Source organism: Mobula birostris, chromosome 10 (assembly GCF_030028105.1).
Source record: "Mobula birostris isolate sMobBir1 chromosome 10, sMobBir1.hap1, whole genome shotgun sequence".
Classification (NCBI taxonomy): Eukaryota; Metazoa; Chordata; class Chondrichthyes; order Myliobatiformes; family Myliobatidae; genus Mobula; species Mobula birostris.
The window spans coordinates 8,636,919-8,657,321 of NC_092379.1; the positions used below are offsets into that span (position 1 = coordinate 8,636,919).

The following is a 20,403-nucleotide window of genomic DNA, read 5'->3' on the forward strand; positions in this document are numbered from 1 at the left end:
TAGCAGATTAGAGCTGTGTGTGGCGACACAGTCATGGGTATACAGGGAGTAAAGGAGGGGGCTTCACACACAGTCCTGAGGGGCTCCTGTGTTGAGAGTCAGAGGGGTGGAGGAGAGGCAGCCCACCCTTATCACCTGCTGGCGATCTGACGGGAGGTCCAGGATCCAAATGCACAAGGCAGTCAAGGTTGAGGTCTCTGAGCTTCTTCTCCCAGCCCCACATACACATCCACCAGCCCTACCCTCAAACCTAATCCTAAGGTACAAGGGGGTACACACCCCCACTAAATCGAGGCGTACCCTGATTAACCTTGGCCACACCCCCACAAACCTGATGGCTTGTGTAAGGAGGAGCAAGATCCAATAAAGGTTAGTGAAGGCGTGGGCCAGATCAAAGTGGCAGGGTTGTGTGACACTGAATCTCCAGTGACGAGATCAAGAAGCACAAGAGGGATGATTCTCCCACTGCTTGCATGCTCTCGGCTTAGTGCTCTCAGCTCTGTTCATATGGACACGTGAACAGAGATTTCAACAAGTTGAAGAGATTTCTGTATGTCTTTTGCTGTCACCCTTGGGTTCTTTTTCACCTCCTTCGGCATTGATTGGAACACCTGACTCCAAATAGCTTTTGTAGAAGGCATTATTCCAGAGGTTCACGTAATTTTTTTTGAACCTAGACTGTGATTGTTTAAACAATGTACTCAGTATTGACAAGAAGCAGTACAATTGTCTGTGTGTTATTAGTTTAGACAGATTGTGTATGTCTATTATTGTGACAGATGAAGATCAGACCACATTTTATGAGTAATTAATGCAAAAAACCAGGTAATTGCAGTGTCCACAAATCATGTCTTGCATTGTACTGCTGCCGCAAATTTAACATCCACAATATTTGCCGGTGATAGTAAACCTGATTCTGATTTATAAGGCCATTAGGCATGATCTAGTCATTATTATAAAGGAGTAAATTTCTATGTATTATAATAAATGTGTTCACTGCTTAAAACAATGTAATTACCATTAGTTAGTTGACAAATTTGCTTGCTGCTTTGTTAAGTAAATGGAACACAACTCCAAGGCCAAGGTCAACAGATATGGGTATGTGTACACAGAATATCACAGTGCATGGATACTCAGTGGATATTTTATTTGGTACACCTGCTCATTAATGTAAATATCTAATCAACCAATGTGTGGCAGCAATTCAATACATAAAAGCACACAGGCATGGTCAAGAGGTTTGGTTGTTCAGAGGAAACAACTGAAATGTTTCTAAGTGATTTTGACCTTAGACTGATTGCTGGAGCACGAGGGGTGGTTTGAGTTTCCAAGAAATTTCTCTGGTCTCCTGTGATTTTCACACACAATAGTCTCCATAGTTCACAGAAAAAGGTGTGGAAGACAAAATAAAAATCCAGACAGCGGCAGTAGTTTCATGGGCGAAAACACTTTGCTAATGAGGGAGGTCAGAGGGGAATGGCCAGACTGGTTCACGCTGACAGTAACTCAAATAACCATGCAGTTACGACAGTGGTGCACAGAAGAACATCTCTGAACACACACTTCGAACCGCGAAATGAATGGGCAGCAGCTGCAGAAGACCACGGACATACACTCAGTGACCACTTTATTTAGGTACGGGGGGTAACTAATAAAGTGGCCATTCAGTGTGTTTATTAATTGTTTCTTTTTTTGCTACACTCAGCCAAGCAAGGAGTTTAAAGGATTGGGAAGTGGGAGATTGGTTACTAGCTTTACCTTTTATGCTCAACTGAAACAAAAAAAAACTCAAGTTTCAATTTAAAAACTTTACACGCTTTTCATCTGCAAAAACACACACAAAATTCTGGAGGAACTCAGCAGGTCAGGCAACTATCTATAGTCGACATTTTCGGCCAAGATCATGCTTCAGGACTGAGAAGGAAGGCGGAAGATACTGAAATGGAAAGGTGGGGGGCGGGGGGGAGGAGGAAGAGGCTGGCTGTAAGGTGAAGGGTGAAGCCAGGTGGGTGGGAAAGGTCAAGGGCTGAAGAAGAAAGAATCTGAGTGGACCATTGGAAAAAGGGAAGAAGGAGACGACACAGGGGGAAGTAATATGCAGGTGAGAAGAGGTAAAAGGTCAGAGTGGGGAAATGGGGGGGGGGGGGGAGAAGGGTTGATTACCAGAAGGAGGAATCAGTATGGAATTTTCACCTACTGCAAAGTGACCAATAATAACTGCTAGACTTTTAGCTGGTAGCAGCACAACAGCAAAGAAATTCAGTACAACCCAGTCAATTTTATTTTGTTTAAGATTATCACAAAATATGCAAAGCAGAATATTCATACCTCAGTGGTTTCTATTTCTCCATAGTGTTCATAACATCCTGTCCCTGACTCTCCACTTGTCCAGTCTCCATATACCAAGTCCGGAAGTTCCCAGAAAAGTGGAGCACTATTATTAAATTCCGTGAAGTGTTCCTTCTCTGAGATATAAACCCGCAGGTCCTGCAAGGGTCAAGAACAATAACTTAGATTACTAAATACAATGAATAAAAAAAAAATCAGTTTATTCCGATTTGATAAAAATATCTGTAGATTTAACTGCTGGTCACCACTGGTAGCACAGAGGTTCAGTTTTTCCTGTTCTGCAAGGGTTTCCTCCAGGTGCTCCAGTTTCCTCCCACAGTCCAAAGATGTAGCGGTTTGCAGGTTAATTGGTCATTGTAAATTGTCCCGTGATTAGGCTAGGATTAAATCAGGGGATATCAGGGTGGCGCGGCTCAAAGCACTGGTGGGGCCTATTCCGCACTGTATCTCAATAAATAAATAGAAACTAACTGGTGTAGCACATAGCAAGCTGGAAACGAGAACCAAACTGAGAAATCTGTCCAGAATGAGTTGAAAGAGGTTGCATGAAGGCTACTGAGACACCAGCATTAACAGAATGTACATCCAGGGTTTCTAATTTTTCCCAGTGTGAGCTTGAGCTTAGTGTTTGCAAGATGCAGGGTTGAAGATTACTGGTAAATCATTTCAGAGTTCTTTTTTCACTCCTACAATTAACACTTCCATTTCTCCTTCTCAGTGGGGTTTAAAAGAGGAAAGCAACAGTACAGACTGAAGATCAATGATCAAAAACAGTGATTGATTTGCCCTCTTACCACTCAGTAATTCCAACATTCAGGTTTCATACAAGTGGGTTTACTTTCTACGGTTTGAGTACATATGAATTGAAATCTCCAACACAACTTTGTGTTGCAATCAGATTAACCTCCAAAAGGACCACATCGTAGGGCTTGGAGGCTTTGTGCCTCAATGACCTGGAGAGCTATGCTGGCTGGAGTCAGGGCTTTATGCTTTGGCAGGGTCAAAGAGTAGAGGTCTGATGAATAGTGCTCCACTAGTCCCCCAGGCTCAGGAGTTTAGCTCAGGTCCGACAAACCTGACTGGTACAACAAAACTGTTACAGAAACAGCAATGAAGAATCCTTCTATATCTAAGTGCAATGGTACACTCTTTAAGAAGGGAGGAAGACAAAAGAGAAGAACCTATAGGTCAAGTAGCCTAACCTCGGTGATTGGGATAGTGTTGGAGTCCATTATTAAGGATGAGGTTTTGGGGTACTTGCAGACTAATGATAAAGTAAGTCAAAGTCAGTATGGTTTATGTAAAGGAAAATCTTGCCTGACATCTCTTAAAGAGTTCTTCGAGGAAGTAACAAGCAGGATGGAGAAAAGGAAGGCAGTGATGTCATTTACTTAGATTTTCAGATGGCATTTGATAAGATGCCTCACACAAAGCTGCTTAACAAGATAAAATCCTATGGTGTTACAGGAAATCTACTTGCATACTGACAGGTAACAAGTAGAAATAAAGGGGGCTTTTTCTGGTTGGGAGCAAGTGACCAGTGGTGTTCCTGAGCAGTCCCATACTGACCTCTACTTTTCATATTGTTTGTCAGTGATTTAGACAGTGGAATTGATGGCTTTGTGGCAAAGTTTGCAGAAGACATGAAGAAAGGTGGTGGGATAGGTAGCACTGACGAAGCCATGTGATTGCAGCAGGACTTAGACAAATTGGAAGAATGGGAAAAAAAGTGAGAGATGGAATACAGTGTTGGGAAATGTATGCATTTTGGTAAAAGGAACAATGGTGCAGACTGTTACCTAAACGAAGAGAAAATTCAAACATCAGAGGTGCAGAGACTACCAGGCTGAGTCTGTGGTAAAGAAGGCAAATGCAATGTTGGCATTTATTTCAAAGGGAATAGAATATAAAAATAAGCAGATATTGCTGACATTAGTCCAGCCACAATTGGAGTGATGTCAACAGTTTTGGGCCCCGCATCTCAGAAAGGATGTATCGTCACTGGAGAGAGTCCAGAGGAGGTTCACATGGATGATTCTGGGAATGAGGGGGTGAATAAAAGAGGAGTGTTTGGCAGCTTTGGGTCTGTACTCACAGAAATTTGGAACAATGCATGGGGATCTCATTGAAACTTAACCGAATGTTGAAAGGACTAGATAAGGTGGATGTGGAGAGGATGTTTCCTCTGCTGTGGTCATCCAGGACTACAAGGCACAGCCTTAAAACTGAGGGGTGCCTTTTAGAATAGGAGGATTTTTTTTTGGTAAGGAGTGATGAATCTGTGGAATGCTCTGCCACAGATTGTAGCGGAGGCAAAGTCCATGGGTATAATTAAAGCTGAAGTTGGTAAGATTCCTGATTGGTCAGAGCATCAAGGGATATGGTGAAAGGGTAGGTACATGGGGTTGAATGGGATCCAGGATCAGCCATGATGAAATGGTGGAGCAGACTCACCATTTTAATGGCCTAATTCTGCTCCTATGCCTTATGGTCTTTATGACTGACAGTCATGAAAACCAAGAGGAAGCATCAACGTCAGCAAGACGAAGGAATTGGTTGTTGACTTCAGAAGGCGTAGCGGACCGCACGACCCAATTTACATCAGTGGTGTGCAAGTGGAACAGGTCAAAAGCTTTAAGTTCCTCGGGGTCAATATCAAAATGACCTGACTTGGTCCAACCAAGCAGAGTTCACTGCCAAGAAGGCCCACCAGCACCTTTACTTCCTGAGAAAACTAAAGAAATTTGGCTTGTCCCCTAAAAACCTCACTAATTTTTATAGATGCACCGTAGAAAGCATTCTTCTAGGGTGCATCACAACCTGGTATGGAAGTTGTCCTGTCCAAGACTGAAAGAAGCTGCAGAAGATCGTGAGCACGGCGCAGCACATCACACAAACCAATCTTCCGTCCTTGGACTCACTTTACACTGCATGCTGTCGGAGCACTGCTGCCAGGATAATCAAGGACACAACCCACCCAGCCAACACACTTTTCGTCCCTCTTCCCTCCGGGAGAAGGCTCAGGAGCTTGAAGACTCATACAGCCAGATTTGGGAACAGCTTTTTTTCCCAACTGTGCTAAGACTGCTGAACGGATCCTGACCCCAATCTGGGCCGCACCCTCCAAATATCTGGACCTGCCTCTCGGTTTTTTTGAACTACCTTACTTTCCATCTTTCTATTTTCTATTTATGATTTATAATTTAAATTTTTAATATTTACTAATTTTTACTATTTTTAATATTTAGTATCTATAATCCAGGAGGTATGAAGCGGAGAATCAAATATCACTGTGATGATTGTACATTCTAGTATCAATTGTTTGGCGACAATAAAGTATAAAAGTATAAGTATAAAGCTACTGACACAATGAAGGAAACCCTGAACACCGCCAGAATTGGAGGACCTTCATTGCTGCCCTAAACGTTAGTGGTGTAATGGGCAAAAAAGAAAGAGTCAGGTTCAGGAAGCTGGGAGCACTCTTTCTTTAATTTTACGAAACAATGTAGTATTTATCACTGTATTCCTTCCGTGGTATTTTAAAACAACAGTCCTTCACCCGCTACAACTGAATGCACCCCTTGTTTATCGGTATTCATCCATGGCATAAAAGGAGGTTGGGAACCCCTGATCTAAGTAGTCATGACATGGTAAATAAAAAGCAGCATTCAAGAAAAACTAATGCAACTCTATATTTGGTTCTGGTTAATGCAATGACACCACCCGATAGAGCAGTGATGCTGTCTTCCCATGCCATAGTCAATGCACACTAAACCCTCTTCAGTGGTCATGACCATATTGCTTCAGGGGAGCTGGTTGGACACAAATTGCCGTGTTTTTTTTTCTACAGTCAGGTTCAACTCCAGCTAGTAGCACTCTGCCGTGTTCAAGAACCCTCTGCAGGATTTCACTGGGGGTACTTGAATGTGGCTCATCTATTTAAGAGGGAAAGGCAAGAGTAAATTAAAAGTTGGCACAACATTGTGGGCTGAAGGGATAACACAATGTAATATTCTATCGAGTACAGCCTCGAGGGAGTGCCACTGTCGTCAGTGACATCGCGAGTTTTCTCTGGGCTCTAAGTGTCTTGAAAAAAAGAAACTGGCTCTGCCTTAAAAGCAGGTCCAACTGTTTTATGAAGTGTTCCCAATTTTTCAATTAAGGTCCCAAAGTGTGAAGATATATGTACAGTGAGAATAAAACTATGTTGTATTCTTACACAGATGCACAATATAATATTTACACAAGTAAACAATATTCAACTCCTTGCTCAGTTTAGATCACAAGTGCTTATCACAATTAGGGTCTGTGTCTAACCACCCCTGGGGGATAAACTGGGGTTCATTTTATACCTTTATCCTATTCACCTGCATATACCACGTCAGTAAAACTCAATTAGTTAATATACAGTGTACAAGAGAATTATTGTCTACCACATAATATGGGGCGGCATGGTAGCCTAGTAGCTAGCACGACACTTTACAGTACCAGTGACCCGGGTTCAATTCCCATTGCTACCTGTCGGGAGTTTGTACGTTCTCTCCATGACTGCATGGGTTTCCTCCGGGTGCTCTGGTTTCCTCCCACCGTCCAAAGATATACTGTTTGGTAGGTTAATTGGTCACTGAAAACTTTCCAATAACTAGGCCAGGACTAAATGGAGGTTGCTGGACAGTGTGGCTCAAAGGGCCAGAAGGGCCTACTCCACACTGTACCTCCATAAAAAATCAAAAATTTCTGAACACGTACTAACCATTGCATAATGTCTTTTGTATTTATCATCTTACATACATTTTAACCAATCGTTGCCCACCCAGTGGTACATCCCTTCAGCATACTGCGCATGTGCACTTTCTCTCTTTCACGAATTGAGTAGCTTGGAAGCAACGCCTCGGTTTTGCCAAGACATACCCGGAACCACCAAACGACAAAGAAATGAACAACCAAACTCACCAATGTCGACAAACAACACAAAACAAATAAATATTTACATATTAAATTTAATAAATTTAACTTATTCTATGAGTCTGTGTGTGCTTACTGGTGTATTGATTATGCCAAATAAGCACATATGTGTTTGTCTATATGGATAATGTCTTCTGTCCTATGGGTGTGCAGCCCCAATACCATCCAGCAAACAGCAGGACCAAATGTAAGATTGTGCTTTGGATGGAAGAAAATAAGTGTATAATAACTTGAAATTGTGAAATTATTACAGGGCCTTCTGTCACATCCCATTTCCTCCCACATTCCAAAGACGTACAGGTTAGGCGAGTAAATTGTGGGCATGCTACGCTGGCGTTGGAACCATGGCAACAGTTGTGAGCTGCCCCCAGCTCATCCTTGGACCGTGTTGGTCGCTGTTGTGAACAATGCAGTTCACTGTATGTTTTGATATGACAAATAAAGCGAATCTTTCTTTCTACATTCGTGCACCAAAGATTGGTTATACCATAAAGTATATGAGAATTAGGCCAGTTAACCCATTGAGTCTGCACCATCATTTCATCATGGCTGATCCATTTCCCTCTCAGTCCCAATCTCCTGCCTTTCCCTGTATCCCTTCATGCCCTGACTAATCAAGAATCTATCAACCTCAGCCTTAAATATTCACCGACTTGGCCTCCATAGCCACCTGTGGTAACGAATTCTACAGATTCACCACTCACTGACTAAAGAAATTCTTCCTCATCTCCGTTCTAAAAGAATGCCTCTCTATCCCCTCCTCATTCTTTTGAATTCCAGTGAGTACAGGCCCAGAGCCATCAAATACACCTCACATGAATCCCGGAATAATTTTTCTGAATCTCTTTTGAACCCTCTCCAATGTCAGCACATCCTTCAAAATATTACACTGGCATACTGCTTCAAAACAAATATTAACCTCTGGTTTTGCATACTGCTTGTGTGTACAGTGTGAAGAATTTAGCGAATACCTATTAATGCTTGGGAACCAGCTTGTGAAATCTAATTAGTAGTGGCATCTATCCAACTCAATGGTTAAATGATCAGCACTCCTCGAAGATTTTATTAGCAACGACTTTTGCATTGAATGTTGAATGAACCGATAACTTCTTTCATAACTTTCAGAAAATGACTGCTTACCATAAGTGTGTCTTTGGGGAAAAGATTGCGACTGGGCTGCCGCACTGTCCCAGTTGGATCGGTCTGCTCTGGAGGTGCATTTCCTCGACGGAACCAACTGCTTATAAGCCAGATGATAAAAATCCTGCAGGAAAATTATTGAAAATCACTGCTGTGTAAGATTCAAAATAACTGTCCTCCAATCCTATAAGACAATCCCTTAAGACTCAGCTCAGAAGCATCAAGTCAGCAACTTCAGTATTCGGAAGTAGGTTCATCATCATCATGTGCCATATGATAACATGGGCGATCTTGATCTTTGAGCATGATTGTTCTTAGCAAATTTTCTGTCATTGTCTTCTTCTGGGCAGTGTCTTTACCAAGATGGGTGACCCTAGCCATTATCGATACTCTTCAGAAACTGTCTACCTGGTGTCAGAGTTTGCATTAACCAGGACTTGTGATCTGCACCAGCTGCTCATACGACCATTCACCACCTGCTCCCATGGCTTCACGTGACCCTGATCAGGGGGTCAAGCAGGTGCTACACCTTGCCTTAGGGTGACCTGCAAGCTAGCGGAGAAAAGGAACGCCTTACTCCTACGTTGGTAGAGATGTATCTCCATCGCACCACCCTAGGTAGAATATGGACCACTATGGTAATTTAATGAATTTATTTGAGAACCTTCACTGAAAGGAACTTTAGACATCCAGAAACTAATCAGAGGCAACACAGTAGTATAGCTATAGAGCTGCTGCCTCACAGCTCCTGCGATCTTCAGCGCTACGTGTGCAGCTTGTACATTCCCTCAGACTCTTTGGTAAGTTAATTGGCCACACCTAAAAGCCCCTAGTGTGTAGGGAGCTGGTAGAATTTAGAGCTTATACGAAGCTGAGAAGAGTACGGAAGCACCAATGCCCTTGAACGGAAAATTTTACACAAAGAAGTGCATTTGGACTAGTCCATCAGGGTAAAGCCCTCCCCAGCATTGAGCACATCAACATGAAACGCCGTCACAGGAAAGCAGCATTCTTATCAAGGACCTCCGCCACCCAGGACGTGCTCTCTTCTCACTGCTGCCATCAGTAAGGTGGTACAGGAGCCCCTGGACTCGGAGCACCAGGTTGAGGGACAGTTACTATCCCTCAACCATCAGGCTCTTGAACTAAAGAGGATAATTTCACTTCCCCCCTCATAGAAATGCTCCCACAACCAATGGACTCACTTTCAAGGACTCTTCATCTCATAAGTTCTCAACATTCATTGCTTATTTATTTATATTATTATTATTTCTTCTTTTTGAATTTGCAGATTGTTGTCTTCAGCACTTTGGTTTAATGTCCTGGTTGGGTGGTCTTTCATTGATTCTGTTGCGGTTATTATTCTATAGATTTGTTGAGTATGCCCACAAGAAAATTAATTTCAGGTTTATACATGGTGACTTATGTAGTTGGGAGAAAAAGTTTGTGAAGCTGGTTTTCTTTATTAACTACTCATAAAATGTGGTCTGATCTTCATTTAAGTCATAATAATAAACAAACATAATCTGCCTAAACACTTGTACTTCTTGTCGATACTGAATACACTACTTAAACATTCACAGTCTCAGTTCAAAAACGACTATGAATCTCTAGGGTAATGCCTTCTACAAAAGCTATTTGGAATCAGGTGTTCCAATCAGTGAGCTGAGATTGGAGATCTGAATTGTAGAGGTGCCCAGCCCTAAAAAAGACACACAAAGTCAAGTTACTGATAGAGCTGGCACTTCTCAAGAAAGACCTGTTTATGTGCACCGTGCTTTGATCAAAACAACTTTCAGAGGACCTTAGAAGAAGAATTGTAGAGATGTATGAAGCTGGAAAGGGCTGCAAAAGCATTTCTAAAGACCTGAGTGTTCATCAGTCCACAGTAAGAGAAGTTGTCTACAAATGGAGGAAATTCAGTACTGCTGCTACTCTCCCTAGCAGTGGGCAATCTACTAAGATCACAACAAGAGCACAATGTGCAATGCTGAAGGAGGTGAAAAAGAATCCAAGTGTAAAAGACCTGCGGAAACCTCTAGAACTTGTTCAAGTCTCTGTTCATGTGTCCACTATAAGAAAAACACTGAACAAGAACAGCGTTCATGGATGGACAAAAGAGAGGAAATCAGTGATCTCCAAAAAAAACATTGCTGCAAGTCCAAAGTTTGGAAAAAACCACCTGGACGTTTCACAACACTTCTGGAACAATGTTTTGTGGACAGATGAGACAAAAGTTGAACTTTTTGGCAGAAATGCACGCTGCTATGTTTGGAGGGAAAAGAGCACTGCACACCAAAGCCTCATCCCAACTGTGAAGCATGGTGTGAGGAGCATTGCGGTTTGGGCTGCTTTGCTGCCTCAGATCCTAGACAGCTTGCAATCATTGAACAATGAATTCATAATTGCATCAAGACATTTTACAAGAGACTGTCAGGGCAGTGGTCTATTACCTGAAGCTTAATAGAAGTTGGATAATGCAGCAAAATGATGACCCAAAATACAAGCATAAATCAATGACTAAATGGTTTAAAAAGATGAAAATTCATGCTTTGGAATAGCCAAGTCAAAGTCCAGACCTTAATCCAGTTAAGATGCTGTGGCATGGGGGGCGTCACGTGATGACGTGGGATTGAGACGTGTAAATCCAGCTCTCCCATAAAAAATCAGCAAAGTATCGTTTCAACAAAACAAAGTTAATACTTTCCGAAAACTATTTATAAACTTTGCAAGACTACTTTACGATATGCCTCCTAAACCGCAACAAAAGAAGTCTGCTGTTGCGAAGCAGCCGCGAGATGGGAAACCCTGATATAAGTTATGAACTTTTGAAGAGAAGGAAGAAATTTAATCCAGTGAAAAAAACCCTATGGGATCACGGTTATCAATTTATATTGCGTTATCCTGCAACCTTGAAGATTTTTTTGCCTGGTGGAGAAAAAAGATTTTTTGATGACTACCGGAAAGCAGAGCAGTTTGTGCGAGATTCTCTGAATATTCACCAGATACAAGAACAAATCCAGGGGAGCGAGATAGATTGAAGATGAAGATTGGGTCAAAGAATGGACTTGTTGGATTTTTGAAGGTGGATGAATGTATAAATATATTATTAATTATACGAGGGGGGGTAAGAAAGGTTAAAATTGGAGGAATATTAGTTGGGAATAGCAACATTAATTTTGTCTATATATAATTTTTTTTGTTGCAGGGGAGCTGGAAGAAGTATTGACCAATTGCTATGCTAATCATGTGTGCAAGCGTGGCTTTAGCCACGACCCATAAAATGGAGGGGGGTAGTGTTGTGTATCTTTTCATTCATAACATTAGTGGGGGGGTATTTTGTTTTTTCTTTTTTTGTATTCTTTCTATCTTTTTTTTTCTTTTTGCCTGGAGGGTTGGGAGGGAAACACATAGCAACATGGTGAAGTTCAAAGAGATTCCCCAAGGAACTATGAGAGTTGAGAAGATAAGTAATGTTTTAGATTGGAGTAACTTTGTTAAGAATAATGACTAATTTATTGAATTTTTTGAGTTTTAATGTTAACGGGCTTAATGGACCAGTGAAAAGAAAAAGAATCTTAACACATATTAAAAAAATGAAGATAGATTTAGCTTTTTTTTTACAGGAAACACACCTAACAGAAACAGAACATCAGCAACTAAAGAGAGGTTGGGTGGGTAGTATTGTTGCGGTTTCATTTAATTCAAAAGCGAGGGGAGTAGCAATTTTGATCAATAAAACGTTACCAATTAGAATACAAAATGTAATAACTGATTCTGCGGGGAGATATGTGATTATACATTGTCAACTTTTTTCTGAACTATGGACTTTTATGAATATTTATGCACCAAACGAAAATGATGCAAAATTCATACAAGAAGCTTTTTTGAATTTGGCGGATGCACATGAAAAAATATTAATTGGAGGAGACTTTAATTTTTGCTTAGACCCAGTCTTAGATAGATCAACTAAGGCTGTTATAAAATCGAAGGTAGTAAATTTAACTTTATCATTGATGAAAGATTTAAATTTGATTGATATATGGAGAAGAATCAATCCTAAAGAAAGAGACTATTCGTTCTGTTCTCAAAGACATAAAACTTACTCAAGGATAGATTTTTCTCTATTATCAATGCATATTCAACACAGAGTGAAAAATATGGAATATAAAGCAAGAATATTATCAGATCATTCTCCTTTATTAATGACAATAATAATGGCTGATAAGGAAGAAGTGGCTTATAGATGGAGATTTAATTCAACATTATTAAAATGTCAAGATTTTTGTGATTTTATGAAAAAGCAGATTCAATTTTTTTGGATACAAATTTTCATTCAGTGGATGATAAATTTATATTATGGGATGCGATGAAAGCATATCTTAGGGGCCAGATAATAAGTTATACGTCTAAAATTAAGAAAGAATATATGGCAGAACCAGATCAATTGGAAAAAGAGATTACAAAATTAGAAAAAGAATCTCAAAGATATATGTCAGAAGAAAAACGAAGGCAACTTGTCAATAAGAAGTTACAATATAGTACGCTTCAGACATATAGAATGGAAAAAGCAATTATAAGAACTAAACAAAGGTATTATGAGTTAGGTGAGAGAGCACATAAAATTCTTGCCTGGCAGTTGAAAACTGAACAAGCTTCCAAAACAATAAATGCAATTAGAACAAGGGCAAATAAAATATCTTATAAACCTCTTGAAATAAATGAAACCTTTAAAAGTTTCTATTCTGAATTACATCAATCAGAATCACAAAATGATGTTAATGAGATAGAAAGGTTTTTATCATAAGTATCTCTTCCAAAATTGAATTTGGAAGAACAGAAGGGATTAGATATGCCTTTTACATTAAAAGAAGTTGAAGAAGCTTTAGGATCACTCCAAAGTAATAAATCTCCAGGAGAAGATGGTTTTCCACCTGAATTTTATAAAAAATTTAAAGATTTATTATTTCCTCTCTTTATGGAACTAATACGTCAAGCAGAAAAAACACAAACTCCCAGAATCTTTTTCAACAGCGATTGTAATAGTATTGCCAAAAAAAGAGAGACCCTATGAAACCAACATCATACAGGCCTATTTCTCTATTGAATACGGATTATAAAATAATAGCAAAAATTTTATCGAATAGATTATCTAAATATTTACCAAAATTAATACATATGGATCAAACAGGATTTATTAAAAATAGACAATTGGCAGATAATGTAACCCGGCTACTCAGTATAATTCATTTGGCACAAAAAAGGGACGAGAAGAATGTAGTAGTAGCCTTGGATGCAGAAAAAGCATTTGATAGATTAGAATGGGATTTTTTATTAAAAGTATTAGAAAAATATGGGTTAGGAACATCTTTTATAAATTGGATTAAAACTTTAAATTCTAACCCTAAGGCTAAAGTAGTGACAAACTCTCAAATTTCAACACCATTCCAGTTAAAAAGGTCAACTAGACAAGGTTGTCTATTATCACCTGCTTTATTTGTACTGGCGATAGAGCTATTAGCAGAACTAATCAGAATTGATCCAGATATTATGGGTTTTAGAGTTAATCAGGAGGAATATAAAATTAATCTTTTTGCCGATGATGTTTTGATCTACTTAACAAACCCACAACACTCGTTACATAACTTATCTTCTAGATTGGATGAATATGGGAAGGTATCAGGTTACAAAATAAATTGGGATAAAAGTGAAATTTTACCTCTTACTAAAGGAGACTATAGTCAATGTCGATTAGTAACCCAATTTAGATGGCTGGTAAATGGTATAAAGTATTTAGGTATAAGACTTGATAATGATGTAAAGAATTTATATAAATTTAATTATTTACCACTATTGAAAAAAATTCAAGAAGATTTTGACAAATGGATGATACTACCAATAACATTAGTAGGTAGAGTCAATGCTGTAAAAATGAATATATTTTCTAGATTACAGTATTTGTTTCAAACATTACCAATACAATTGCCACAGAAATTTTTTCAAGAGTTAAATAAATGTGTGAGAAAATTTCTTTGGAAAGGTAAAATGTCAAGAATATCATTGGAAAAATTGACATGTAAATTTGGGTTAGGAGGGTTACAACTTCCAAACTTTAAAAACTAGTATAAAGCAAATCAGCTTAGATTTATTGCATCTTTCTTCGATGATCGAAAACCAGCATGGATTAAAATAGAATTAGACAAGATAGGAGAAAATAGACCTGAAGATTTTGTATATAAATGGGAATCTAAATGGATACAGGAAAAGAAAGAATCTCCTATATTAACACATTTGATTGATCTATGGAATAAGATAAATGTTGATAATGAAACACAGAAATCTCTATTAGCAAGGAGACCTTTGTTCCAAAATAGACTTATTCCTTTTACAATGGACAATCAACTTTTATATAATTGGTACCAAAAAGGGATTAAATTTATAGGAGATTGTTATGAACGAGGTATATTGGTGTCATTTGAACAATTAAAGGATAAATATAAAATATCAAATAATACTTTCTTTTGTTACCTTCAATTAAGGGCTTACTTAAAAGGTAAGCTGGGTCAAACAATGTTTTTGCCAAAACCTAATGAAATTGAAATTTTAATTCAAAAAGGGAAAATTAAAAAATTTATTTCTTGTATGTATAATTTGATTCAAGAACAGACAATTAAACAAGGAACCCATAAGTCAAAGCAAAAATGGGAAACAGATCTGAATATTAATATTGATGAAACAAATTGGTCAAGACTCTGTCTTGACAGTATGACAAATACAATAAATGTTTGACTTAGATTAATACAATATAATTTTTTACACCAATTATATATTACACCACAAAAAATAAATAGATTAAATTCAAATCTATCCGATAAATGCTTTCGGTGTAATCAAGAAATTGGTACTTTTTTACATTCTACTTGGTCTTGTTTTAAAATTCAACCCTTTTGGATAAATTTAACAGTCTTATTGGAACAAATTACTGGAACTCAACTTCCACATAACCCTGTATTATTTCTATTAGGTCTTATTGAAGGGATAAAGCCGAAACTTAAATTGAATAAATATCAGAAAGAATTTATAAAAATTGCATTGGCAGTAGCTAAGAAGACTATAGCAGTTACTTGGAAATCTGATTCGTATTTAAGTATGGATCGTTGGAATAATGAAATGGCTAGTTCTATTCCACTCGAAAAAATTACTTATGATTTAAGAGATAAATATGTAACATTTTTGAATATTTGGCGCCCTTATTTACAAAAGATAGGATGGCATATTTAAGTGCTCCGATAAAGATCTTGGTCCCTTGGGGAAAGTAACGAATAATTATACCAAATTTATTTTGAATCCCATGGTGCATGTGGAAACCTTCCAACACCCAGGCGGCTCTTCTTTTTTTTTCTCTTCTTTCTTTTTAGGTAGGACTATATATGGGGGAGGGGGGAGGGTAGATTTTATCTTTTCATGTATTCTTTTTGAAAACTCAATAAAAATTATATTATAAAAAAAAGATGCTGTGGCATGACCTGAAGAGGGCTGTCCATGTAATGTATGCCAGAAACATTGAAACAGTTTTGTATAATGGAATGGTCTAAAAGTGCTCCTCGCTGTTATGCAAGTTTGATCAGTAGCCACAGGAAACATTTGGTGGAGGTTATTGCAGCGAAAGGAGGTTCTACACTTATGAAATACAGGGACGGCTAAAGACGTGAAAAGTACAATTGTTTTTTGTGTTATTAGTTTAAGCAGATCGTGCTTGCCTAGTATTGTAACTTAGATGAAGATCAGACCACATTTTATGCCTAATACAGAAAACCAGGCAATTGCAAAGGGTTCACAAACTTCCTCAGGCAGCGGTATAACTTTGATTATAAAATCTACTTTGAACTTTAGAATAAAATACTATATAAACTCAGCAAATAAATCCCTTATAACTTGATAGCGCCATCTACTTTCCCTAACATTACACAGGGAGATACATAATTCAATCCTTTGAATCAGTTTTTGCAATCAGCTGGATAATGGTAGAACTTCAAGCTTCAAAGCAAATGTATCGTCGAAGTACATATATGTCACTATATACAACCCTGCAAATCATTTTCTTCCAGGTATACCCAATAAATCCATTATAGAATAATCATAATAGTATCAATGAAAGACCGCACAAACTTGAGTATTCAACCACTGTGCAAAATACAACAAAAATGTGCAAATATAAAAGAAATAATAAATAAGCAATAAATATCGAGTACATGAGATGAGTTTTTGGTTGTGAGAACATCTTACTGATGGGGTAAGTGAAGTTGAGTGGTTATCCCCTTTGGTTCAAAGGCCTGATGGTTGAAGGGTAATAACTGGTGATGTGAGGCCTGAAGCTCCTGGATCTTCCTCCTGATGGCAGTAGCAAAAAAGAAAGGATGCTGCTTTCCTGTGAAGTGTTTCATGTTGATGTTCTCAATGGTAAGGAGGGACCCCTGATGGACTGGGCTATATCCAGTACTTTTTGAAGGATTTTCTGTTCGAGGGCTTTGGTGCTTCTATATTCTCCCCAGGTTCCTAGGTGTTTCCACAAGGTCAATCAACCTTCGGCCCATGACAGAGGACTCTGGTGAACTGCTTTTGGCAGCTTGTGCCCCTGCAGGGATGATGGTCTTAAGAAAAGGAAGGAACATATGAGTACGTTGCACTCACCTGAATAAAACACCTTTTATCACCTGCCAGGCATTGGGAGGCTGTTGCTGGTTTTGCTGCGGTGGTTGTGTTTCCACCCGATTAGATTCCGATACCTGGACCTGCCCATCTGCGACCACCTCACTGCTGACCTACAAGATGCAAGTATTAACATATTAGAGTTATAGGATTACTTGCCTAGCGGAAAAGAGCAACAAACACATAACACTTGGGGACCAATGAAGGTAGATAATGGAAAGGGCAAGGGAGTATTTTCAGCTGGATAGACTCCAGCCTAAGCAGAGATCAGGGGCTCAGTTGAGAGCAAAGTCTTCCTTCTCCAATGATGATAAAAGACCTCTCTGCGCTTCCCAAAGTCTTGAACAGCATTTACATTGCAACCAACACTCAAATCAGATTATTTATTTTCCGCTGCTGCACTTTCTCCTACACCGAAGCTGCAATTGCTCAAATATTCAAGGGCTCAAGGACAATGAAGTTCCGAAACATCCTGCAGTTGTCCTTCAGTTAAATTACTAATGCAGTTTTCTGATACAAGGTATTCAAAGGCCACATGATAGATAAGCAGCTCACACCTCGGAATAATCAAATGTTAATCATTTTTATCCACAAGTCAATCAATATTTGTTTCTGCCCTAATTTGAATGGCCCAAGGTGTCAGTAAAAAACTAAAATACAAAGAACCAAAGAGGGGAAAAAATATTTAAACACGTTGCAAATAGATTTTCTGATACAGATCAATTAAAAGTGCAGAAAGAAAGATGGAATCCATCTCACAAGGAAGCCAGCGAACCTGTGCTGACACCTTCGAGGAGCTTTCCAATTGTTCTGTTCACCCACCATTCCCCGAAGCCCATGACATTGACATGTTTGACAATTCAAAGTAAATTTTAGTATTAAAGTGCATGTATATTGCCATATACAACCCTGAAATTCATTTTCTTGAGGCATACTCAATAAACTTATAGAATAATAACCACAATAGAATCAATGAAAGGCTGCCCAAATAGGGCATTTAGCTGGAGTGCAGGACAACAAACTATGCAAATACAAAAAGAAAGAAACAATAATAAATAAACAAGCAATAAATATTGAGAACATGAGACGAGCAGTCCACAAAAGTGAGTCCATGGGTTGTGGGATGGTGTAAGTGAAGTTGTGAAGTTATCCCCTCTGGATCAAGAGCCTGATAGTTGCGGGGTAGTAACTGCTCCTAAACCTGGAGCTGGGGCTCCTGTACCTTTTCTCTGATGGCAGCAGTGAGAAGAGAGCATGTCCTGGGTGGTGCTGGGGGGTCCCTGATGATGGATGCTGCTTTCATAGAAACATTGAACACAGAAAACCTACAGCACAATACAGGCCCTTCGGTACACAATGCTGTGCCGAACACGTACTTACTTTAGAAACCCACAGCCCTCCATTTTTCTAAGCTCCATGTACCTATCCAAGAGTCTCTTAAAAGACCCTATTGTATCCGCATCCATCACCGTCGCCTCTGCCTCAATGATTCTGTTTGGGAAAGGACACCACAATCAGAATTCAGAAGTAGAATCAATGCATGAATTCTCCTTGTGGAAGTCAGAGACAGTCTCTACTTTAGTCTAATCAGCAGAGCAAGATAATTTTCCTGTATGCTGTTGAGTTGACTAATTTTGGATAACAAAATGTGCAATTCATTTCTATTAAAAATGTCAAAGAGATATTTGTGGCTCTGTGATACGCCTTAGAAACACAAATGCTTGAAAATAAACATTCAGTTCCTGTCAGATAGTCTTACGCACCTGATTTCACTTATGGAGAATGGCTCATTGAGTAAGGTACCACAGAGCTTACAGTGTTTCATGCAGATGTTCTCAATGGTGGGGAGGGTTTTACCCCTGATGGACTGGGCTGTATCCACTACTTTTTATAGGATTTTCAGTTCAAGGACATTGGTGTTTCCATATCCTACCCAGATTCCGAGGTGTTTCCATACCAGGCAGAGATGCAGCCAGGCAATATATTCTGCACAACATATCTATAGAAGTTTATCAAAGTTTTAAATGTTACGCAAAATCTCTGCTGACTCCTAAGGAAGTAAAAGCACTGCTGTGCTTTCTCCATAATTACACTTACGTGCTTGGCCCAGATCAGGTCCTCCGAAATAATAACTCCTAGGAACTTAAAAAGTTGTTAATGGTCTCTAGCTCTGATCTTCTAATGAGGATCATGGACCTCTGGTTTCATTCTCCTGAAGTCTAGAAATCAGCTCTTTGGAATTGCTGCTAAATATGATACCACTCTCCTTTCAGGAGGCTGTATATGCAACATAAACCTGAAAACAAAACCTTCAGGTTCTGTTCCATTTGGTTACTCACCACCTGCCATTTCAGCAGGTGCTCTGTGTTAACTTCACTAATAAATTGCCCTTGATCTTCACTGCTCTTAGGAGGACAAAAATGCCAGTTCTGAACTCTCCATGCAATCACTCCCAGTTTCATTCTAGTAAATCTCCTCTATACCCTTTCACAATCTTGATGCTATTCCTGATGTGTTGTCAGGAACAGTATATAACATTCCAGCTAAGCTGAACCAAATAACTTGTACAAGTTAAATGCAGCTTTGTGATTTTGTTCTCCATGGTTCTATTCACCAAATATATAATGAGCTTAGCTCAATGATATTGGGGCAGCACAGTAGCATAGTGGTAAGCACAACGCTTTACAGTACAGGCGACCTGGGTTCAATTCCTACTGCTGCCTGTAAGGAGTTTGTACGTTCTTCCCCGTGACCTCGTGGGCTTTCTTCGGGTGCTCTGGTTTCCTCCCACAGTCCAAAGATGTACTGGTGGTATGTTAATTGGTCATCGTAAATTGTCCTGTGATTAGGCTAGGATTAAATTGGGGGATTACTGGGCAGCAGAACCTGAAGGGTCAAAAGGGCCTATTCCGTGCTGGATATCAATTTAAAATAATGACATCTTACTACTTACAAATATTTTTGATAATACCCTTGAAGTCTTTAACCCTGGATCTTTTTCAAAGTTTTCAACTGATATTGCCCCTCTTCATACTTTCAAACAATCAGATTACATTTCAGTTGAGTTTAATGTATTTATTGCCATAGTCAGAAAGATGCAACAAAACCACAACAGAAACTATGAGAAAATCATCTACATCAGGGGGCAACCCTTTTTTTTTTGCCATGGACCCCAACCCTTAACCGAAAGGTTGGTGGCCCCCAGTTTGGGAACTACTGATCGACATGATCACTCAATGC

The 20,403-nt window shown here is 39.2% G+C and overlaps 1 protein-coding gene across 1 annotated transcript in view; it reads right to left on the reverse strand.

Moving 5' to 3' along the window:
- clptm1 (CLPTM1 regulator of GABA type A receptor forward trafficking) overlaps nt 1-20,403 on the reverse strand; it is a 74,266-nt gene that overhangs the window by 36,546 nt on the left and 17,317 nt on the right. Inside the window, exons 2-4 of the mRNA XM_072269872.1 lie at nt 17,146-17,276; nt 8,455-8,578; nt 2,329-2,487 (exon numbers count right to left, since the gene is read on the reverse strand). Of these exons, the coding sequence (XP_072125973.1) occupies nt 2,329-2,487; nt 8,455-8,578; nt 17,146-17,276 (414 nt within the window). The remainder of the gene's footprint in view (nt 1-2,328; nt 2,488-8,454; nt 8,579-17,145; nt 17,277-20,403) is intronic.